We start from the raw sequence: 9,251 nt of genomic DNA on the forward strand, positions 1-9,251 counted from the left end.
ATAATAGAGATCCTCCAATGAGAGAGAGACCAATGATACGTTGGAAATGCTTTTCTTTTTTCAAAAAAATAGACTCTCTCTCTAGAGACACTCGGCACACTGACATTTGCAAGTTCGCACTCTTATTTTTTAGTATGCCATATATGCTACACCTCAGAGGGGTTAGAATGGCCAAAATAGGTACCAAACAGAATGTGCTTAAGAAAGCCCAGGCCAAGTGCCCAAATCGCTTTCTTAGCACATTCTTATGTGACACTTGTTTTGGCCTTCTGACTCCTTTGGGAGGTGAAATTTAGTGATCCAAAAGTCGTTTTGGGGATTTTTGCCTAACTCCAGACACAATGGTCATGCCAAACCACCAAATTCTACACCAAAATAATTTGAAGTTTTGGGTTCTTGGATGTAGCACTTATGACGCACTAAAAAAAGCTCAAGTGGGAACTTCAAAATGTCAATTTATCTGTCTCATGATTTACATCTCCGATTGAATGCTCGACCGTATAAAGTTGTGCTCCTCACTCTAAAACTTTTTAATTTTGAGCCAAGAAAATAGGAAAATCATGAATTTCTTACAGGGCCCCAAAATGAGCTCCGTTTTTTTCCTAATGCTCGTTTGGATTGCAAACAATAAAAAGGCCATGAAAATTGCAGGTTATCTAATAGCATATAAATCTAAATTACAATTGTATGTGTGGCCAAGTCTAAGTACCACATACAACCATCGACTCTTTCTCTCTCTCTCTCTCTCTCTCTCTCTCTCTCTCTTCTGCCCCGCCCCCCCCCCCCCCCTTGCCTTCTCCTTCCTCTGTGTCCTGGCTGAGCTGGGCTCCATGGCTCAGCCCAGGGCATTAGCCAGGCCATGGAGCATACTAGTCAAGCCTCCCCCACCCAAACCCTAGCTGCTACGAATGGAACCCTAGCCACCACGAACTCACAAAGCTCAGAGAAATAGCCGAGGTTTCTGAAGACGAATCCCAAAACGATTAGACATCAGTCGCCATTCCATTCAACTCAACGATGGCTCAGAGCACCACCTCAACTTCGCTCAACGATGTTGCCCCAGCTTTGCTCAACGGACGCAGCTTGGTGAACTCTGTCAAGAAAAGCTGCCATGCCATTGTTGGAAGTTTATATAACACTCCAGTACATTCTGCTTGCTTGACTACTTGGTACGCCATCTTGGAAGAAGCCACAACTCCGCTGCTGCTGGAGATGCCATTCCTCTGCATTTGAAGACGCCATGGCTGACCGTGACATTGAAGCTCACCATAGTTGACCGCTGGCCAACAGCAGATAGTTGACATTGCAGACTGTCCACCCAACAGCAGACATTGAAGCTCTCCCAATAGCAGACTGTTCACTGCAATAGTTCATCCAACAGACATTGCAGACATTGAACGGTTGCTCAAGGTTCTTGCTTGCTCAACTTTCTGGGTTTTTTCGCTTATCTCATTCTGAACTATGATCAGCAAGGAGGTGAAGTCCTTCACTTAGGCGGTAGCTTCCCCCTCATTGCAGACATAACAGTCTGCAACAGCGCATTGAGGACCTCGTACAGGAAAAGCCAGCAACTCCAAAAACACATGGAAGAGCTGTAGTCAAAGCTTGCAAGGCTTCGCCCCCTTACTCCTCAGCTAGTCTCTACAGTTAAAGATCTTGTCCATACTGAAGAACAAACAATCAAGAGAGAAGTTACTGAGGAGGTTGATGCGAAGGCAAATCAAACTGACATTCAGGACAGACTCAAATTGTGGTAGTCATTCCATATTCTCAAATTCTCAGTCACACGTATCATTTGTCCCTGGGCAGCGTTGAGAAAGCCGAAAGCTATAGCCATTTTCTCTGAATGCTCGCGTGATGCAGCTTTCTTCTCCTCGTAAGAACTGGGTCTCAAGACCAAATCAAGATTTGGCACATACCCACCAGCCCCCTTCACTCTTGAACTCATGATTTCTAGCATTGCTAAAATTTCATTACTTTGGTTGTCACCAACCACAAACTCATGCACCTGCTTGTCCACCTCTATACAAGCACATGCAGGCTTTTTCAGTGCCCCTATATTTTTCCTTAAATCCTCTACTCTATGTGCATCATCCCACCTGCCAGCAGTTGCATAGATGTTTGCCATGAGCACATACGAACCCGCAGATTCTGGACTTATCTGGACAAGCTGCTGAAAGCATCTCAATCCTAATTCTGCTTCCCCATAAGTTTTGCAGGCACTCAGCAAAGTCGTCAACATTACTTCAGATGGAGGACACTGCATAGTGTCAAGAAACTTATCTGCCTCATACAAGCGGCCTGATCGCGCAAGAAGATCAATAACGCAAGTATAGTGATCTATTGTCGGCGTAATGCAATACTCCTGTGTCATCAGCCTGAAATATTCCAGGCCCTTGCCTACCAGGTTGGTATGGCTGCATGCATTAAGAAGACATGCAAACGTAATAGCATCCGGCTTTGCACCCTGTTCTTGCATGTCCTCAAAACATCGTACAGCCCTTTTACCCTCATGGTTCCAGCCATATCCTTTTATCATTGCACTCCACAATGTAACATCTCGAATTGGCAGCTTGTTGAAGACCTCCTGTGCCTCTGAAAGTGAGCCACATTTGGCATACATGTCGACCAAAGCGCTGCGAACATCATCTTTTTCAAACCCCTTTCTTGCAATCTCCGTATGGATTTCTCGGCCTTTGTCTATGGTTCCTATGCTGCCACAAGCTTTCAAGGCACAAGCAAATGTAATAGCATTTGGAGAGACATCCTGCACTTGCATCTGTTCAAAAGCTTTCAGTGCTTCCTGTGCAGGTCCATGTTCAGCATATCCTGCAATTAGAGTTGTCCAAGTTGTAACGTCTCGAACTGACAGCTTGTCAAAGACTCCTTGAGCCTCTGGAAGTGAGCCACATTTGGCAAACATGTCAATCAACGTGTTGCCAACAAGAAGATCTCTTTCAAACCCAAATTGTTCGACTTCCCTATGCAATTGTCGACCTTTGTCAATGGCTCCTATGCTGCCACAAGCTTTTAAGGCACAAGCAAACGTCACAGCATCCAGGGGGATACCTTTCGATTGCATCTGTTCAAAATGGTAAAGTGCCTTCTGACCAGGCCCATGTTCAGCATATCCTGCTATTAGGGCAGTCCACGACACCACATCTTGAACTGGCAGCTTGTCAAACACTTCCTGTGCCTCTGATAATGAGCCACATTTGGAATACATGTAAACCAAAGAGTTGCTAACAAGATTATCTACTTCGAATCCCTTTTGTCTGATCTCTTTGTGTATTTCTCGTCCCTTGTCAATAGCTCTTATGCTGCCACAAGCTTTCACAACACAAACAAATGTGACACCGTTTGGAGAGATGTGTTGCAATTGCATCTGTTCAAAACATTGCAGTGCTTCTTCACATGGTCCATGCTCAGCATAACCTGCAATAAGTGCGGTCCATGACACAACATCTTGAACTGACAGATTGTCAAAGACTAGACGTGCCTCCAAAAGAGAGTCACATTTGGCATACAAGTCAACCAAAGAATTGCCAACAAAAAGGTCTTTGTCAAAGCCCTTTCTTACAATATCAGCATGTATTTCTTGGCCCTTTTCTGTGGCTCCTATGATGCCACAAGCTTTCAAGACGCAAACAAACGTGATGGCATTTGGATAGATGCCCTCCAGTTGCATCTGCTCAAAACATGCTAAGGCATCTTGACCATGTCCATGCTCAGCATATCCTGCAATTAATGCACTCCATGACACAACATCTCGAACTGGCAGCCTGTCAAAGACTGTCCGTGCCTCTGAAAGGGAGCCACATTTGGCATACATATCCACCAAAGTGTTGCTCACAGAACGATCTCTATGAAATCCCTTTCGAGTAATATCCCTGTGTATTTCCCGCCCTCTGTCTATGGCTCCTATGCTGCCACAAGCTTTTAATACGCAAACAAACGTTACAGCATCCAAGGAAATGCCCTCCATTTGCATCTGTTCGAAAGCATTCAGAGCTTCCTGACCAGGTCCATGTTCAGCATACCCTGCAATTAGTGCAGCCCAAGACACACCATCCCGAACTGGTAGCTTGTCAAAGACTCCCTGTGCCTCTGATAGTGAGCCGCATTTGGCATACATATCGATCAAAGAATTGCCCACAAAAAGCTCACTTTCAAATCCCTTTCGTGCAATTTCAGCATGTAGTTCTCGCCCTTTGCTTATAGCCCCTATGCTGCAACAAGCTTTCAAGATGCAAACAAAGGTGACTGCATTTGGAGAGATGCCTTCCAATTCCATCTGTTCAAGACATTTCAGCGCTTCCTGGCCAGGTCCATGTTCAGCATATCCCGCAATTAGTGCGGTCCAGGATACAACATGTCGAACTGGTTGCTTGTCTAAGACTTCCTGTGCCTCTGCAAGTGAGCCACATTTCACGTACATGTCAACCAAAGTGCTGCCAATAAATACATCTTTCTCGAATCCCTTTTGTGCAATTTCTACATGAATCTCCCGGCCTCTTTCCAAATCTATCAGCCTAGCACAAGCTTTTATTAGCGCCATAAGCGTATACCTGCTCGGATGTACACTATCTCCCTGCATTTGCTGGTACAAGTTGAAAGCATGCTGTGTCTGCCCGCATTGGAGATACCCTAATATGAGAGAAGTCCATGAACGCTCACTCCGATAAACCAACTGGCCGAAAACCTGCTGAGCACCGGACACACTTCCACATTCCACATACATCGGCACAATGTAGTCTCCAACAGCTCTATTAGCTTCCAACCCGCTATTGCAAATATGTGCATGCACACGCTTGGAATATGACAGGTTTTTTTCTTTCCTGCACTTCTGTAAGCTGTAGATAAAGCTCTGAAACGAAGGCAGCCCAACCGTTCGGTCCAAAACTCCGAGCGTCGCCTCTAAGCTCAGCATCTTGCAACAACCGCCCTCTCTCGGTAGTTGCGCACCGACTGGTACGCCGCAGCCAAAGCTGACCTCGCATGTGGCAGGACTGTGCGGGCTTCACAGTTTGTGTAAGCCTGTTTTTGCCGACGAGCCCCTTTGATTCCCTGATTTCCCCCTTGAGGAACCTCCTTTCTCTCAAGCATGTTTTCAACTCAAATTCGGTTGCAGGAGAGGTCTGTTCACAGGACCTCGGTCGGACTGAAATCTGGAGCATCTGGGATGGTCTTTTTTAGACTAAAAAATCAATCTTCTATGATCTGCGGTGGCCTATCCACAAAGACTCCTTCGGTCTGAAATCTGGTAAAGCCTAACTTCTAGTTGAAGACCATGATCTACAACTTTAGCTCTGCAAAAAAGAACCCATAGATCACTTATCTTGTTCTTGCGGATCAAAACCCTCGCCTTTGGGAGTCGTCCTCTGCAGCTAGGGTGGCATGAGCAAGGCTCCTTTGATATGGTTTCTTGCTCTCCCGCTCAGTGCAACCGTAGACTGAAAAAGGGTTCTCCGTCACACTGGGCTAATTTGTAATATTTCCTTACTTGAACTCCTGCTAACACAATTTACCATCTCTGACATCGACGCTTAGGCGAACTGGAAGGTGTAATAGTTGTACTCGCAAGAATGACGGTACATCCTGGACAGAACTGGTAATTCAGCTAAAAGATTTCCCATCTTGCTTTGTAGCTCCATGCTATAGTGCCTGATCTTTCTTCGTCGTTCCCAATTCTCGAGTCACTAGATCGAAATTTTTGAACCTAACATAGATTGAGTTTTTAATTCCTCCATTAGTTGGCTAATTGGTGTTTATACTAAAAAGCAACTTGAAAAGCATATACTAAAAACTTTGAGACAGATCGTCTATCACAAAATAGGAATTGCCTTCATTTATCAATGATGTTAATCCACTAACATCAATGAAAGCTTTGTTGGGAAATTCTTTGTAGCCACTAACGGCTTTGTACTTCTTTTGAGTGTGTGCTTGTTTGATCTTAAGGTTTAGCGTATCTCCTTTAGTGTCATGATAGAGAATAAATATGGGATCATTATGATGTCTAAGATCAGGTGTGTGATTTGGCTTTATAATACTCATGTTTTCTAAGTTATGACCACATGGTGGTTCACAAAATAAGGAGTGTGATTTGGCATTAAGATACTCATCTTTTCAAGTTAAGATCACATGTTTGTTGTACAACTAGTGTGATTTGGTTCTATGATACTCATTACTACATTATTCAAAAAAGGCAATTGCTAGAGAACATGGAAGCAACATTTACTTTGATGGTGACAAGTATCTCGATAATCGATGTAGCTTTAAGGTGTGCTTGCAACTCAAGGAGCTTGTCGGTGATAAAAGATAGCATGTACACTCTTGCACACAAAAATAAGTGCTTCCAAGCTTTGATTGGAAAAAAGTGCTTCCCTAGAAATGTGTCAAGACTTATCAAAGGATTACATGTTGAAGCATGTGCTGCTTAGAATGCAGATGCAAGGAATGGGAAATTGCCAGAGAAATTCTTGTAAGTATTTACTTGGAAAACATCTTAAGGCACTTTTTCGATTTTATCTGAATCCCTAACAACAATAAATTAAGGGAAGTTTGAGTGCTTATTGTGACCAACTTTCTACATCTAATGGATCCATGTCAGTCCAACTTATACTTCCAATATGCTCCTTGTTTTAGCTTGGCTCAGCTACTGCCTCCATGTCAACCCATGTGGTAGGTAGGTGCTACCTACATATTGGCCCATGTGCTACCTGCTGATGCCAGATCCCCTAGATTCCCATCCCATGTTGTCTATACATCTGTCAGAGGATCCTATGAGCCTCTCCATTCTCTCTTTGTGCCCAGATTTCCTCTAACAAATCTGTAGAAATGGAATAGGGATGTGATAAAGAGGATCAACCCATGGACGCTAATTATAAAGACTGGCAATAATGGCAAATTATAGGCTAGGCCAATGTAGTATGACGCCTTGAATATGATCCAAAGTTAAGGCTGAAAGTGCCAACTCAACCTACACAAGACTCCGAGAAAAATGGGGAGCTTCTCCACTCCCTAAGAAGAGAATTCTCCTGGTAGAGGCTCGCTAGGAAGACCCCTACATACTAGGTGTGTACAATCTCTGTCCAAATACTGGCCAAAGTGTGTGTAGGGTGGATCTGAGTACCATCTATGGCCTCAATGTATTTAGATCTCCAAATATGCTATGATGATATGCTCGCTAGAATCTCCCATGAAGTATTTACAAAGGTATGTGCATGTCTGTAAAGAGAGTGTCAGGGTTGATGTTCATTCTAGGGACAAGTTGTCCAGGTGTATAGATGGTATACTTAGGCTATTCCTTTTTAGCCTGTCAAGGTTGTAGGTCATGCGGAGTAGTGTTTTTTGCTTGAGGACGGTATCTAGATCCTAACTCAAGGATCACATTTCCTTGGGTTCATGGAGGCTTTGTCTCTATGGAGGTGTCCCTATAAAGTTTTTGTAATGGAACCTCGAGGAGTGGGAATAAATTGATGTAGGGCGCCAAGAGGAGAGCCTTCTCTTGTTTCACAATAGGGTCAATAATGCTAGGAACTTTTAGTGTAGCCTTAGAAGATGGCAGCCTTCCAAAGCTCCTCAGATTTTTGCTGACTTGTAGAAATCCATTTGAAGAGACTCATGAATCCTTCAAGAATAGAAAAATCAATCTTTTCTTTTGGCTTTCTATTCATGAAGGGATTGCAATGAACTAGTGGAGGTCTAGGTTTGGGGCAGATTCCACTTGTACTTGTTGCCTTCTACTGAGGAGACTATTCAACATTGCTTACGGGAATTTAGACACACATCGATCATTGCTAGGTTATTGAGCAACTTTATGCCCTCTCCCTTAGACTTCATTACCTAGGGCTTGGTATCTTGGCTCTCTTTCTAGGCCTCAGGTGTGAGAGACACGATTCTTCTTGGGTTCATTTGGTCCAATGACATTCACTAGAGTGGACAATGTCCTGGCTAAGGATACCATTCGTAGACGTAAACAGCCAGCCCCTCCCTATCTCGTTGCCATAATCCTAAGTGGGATTCCTATTCTTGTAGATGCCCCTAGCCATGCCCCTAGCCAAGTAGACTAAGAGCAAGGCTCGCCACCTACATGAACCCAATTTAAGGGTATGGCTGCATCAGTTGAATTCTCCTTTCACTTCCTCATGTGACTTACTAATTGGAGTTTACAATGAGCTAGAAGGGTTTAAAAAAACTTCCATGACTTAACACAGAAGGTGGGACCTCTCTTTCATAACTTTCATAGCTTGGACTTGCCAGATTTGGGCCAATCTATCAAAATACGCAACAAAAAATAAACAACAAACTATAAATGAAGAGAGAGAGAGAGAGAGAGAGAGAGAGAGAATTTATTAAGAGTCTTCGAAAGACAAGGGTCTATGAGACTAAAAGAAATCTAATACAATGATCTAAGGGATGGAGGTGCTAAGCGGACATCAACACCCACGATGAGTACAAAAGAAAGGAAAGTCCATTATCTTGATCAAAAGGGCACCAATACATAACTTTCAAGGTGATGTGTCAATCTTGAAAGGGGGTCATCATCACCGTGTGAGGCTATTGTGGTGGCATAAGACCTGTGACGAGAGGATGGCAATAGCTGTCAACATGTGTGGCCCACCGTGGTCTCCTAGAGCAATTGCCCTACGGCTAACAAGCACCACTGTCATGCCTATGGGCCTTGTCTTTGGTCTAGTGAATCTCCCAATATGATCTATGCCTCAGTCCATTGTCAAGTCTTTAGTATCTAGTCCCATGTCCACCATCTTCATAAGTCCTATTAGTCAGTGCTATTTGGCTGGAAATACTATGTGATTGTGCTCAACCAAGAGTCTAGTTGTGTAGCCTGATCTCACCTATGTGCCCGAAGCAACAACTATGTTAGACAGCCTCATGAATGCAAGCTGCTAAGCATCTCTGATCTAGGTAGAAGAGGACGGGGGAATTGATCTCATAGTACACGAGGCATCTGAAAGCAAATTGCTCCTTTGACTTGATCTTTTGATGATTTCATAAAGTGCAAATGCAGTCCTCTTTGGGTATGCCCTCTGCTCAACTGCTCTCAATGCACGAGCAATGTGATGAAACACAAAACTGTCCAATCGATATCCTTAAGGAGTGGGGGAGGTGGATCCATGTGTGGATATCCAGATGGATTGATGAAGTCCTTGTTTGTAGAGCCACACTACCTAATGCGGTAGAGATTGAGAGATCTCAAAACGAAGCGGAACGGAAGAAGGTGAGAGAGA

General features: G+C 43.9%; 1 protein-coding gene across 1 annotated transcript; it reads right to left on the reverse strand.

The window, feature by feature from the left end:
* Positions 1-867: 867 nt before the first annotated feature.
* On the reverse strand, positions 868-5,695 carry LOC147898011 (pentatricopeptide repeat-containing protein At5g27110-like). Its single transcript, XM_087380443.1, has one exon. The coding sequence runs from the start codon at positions 4,928-4,930 to the stop codon at positions 1,733-1,735; it is 3,198 nt and encodes a 1,065-aa protein (XP_087236569.1). The 5' UTR covers positions 4,931-5,695; the 3' UTR covers positions 868-1,732.
* Positions 5,696-9,251: the final 3,556 nt, after the last annotated feature.

This window comes from Dipteris shenzhenensis, chromosome 10, assembly GCF_047967505.1.
Source record: "Dipteris shenzhenensis isolate YYH24624 ecotype China chromosome 10, Dip_SZ_1.0, whole genome shotgun sequence".
NCBI classification, from domain to species: Eukaryota; Viridiplantae; Streptophyta; class Polypodiopsida; order Gleicheniales; family Dipteridaceae; genus Dipteris; species Dipteris shenzhenensis.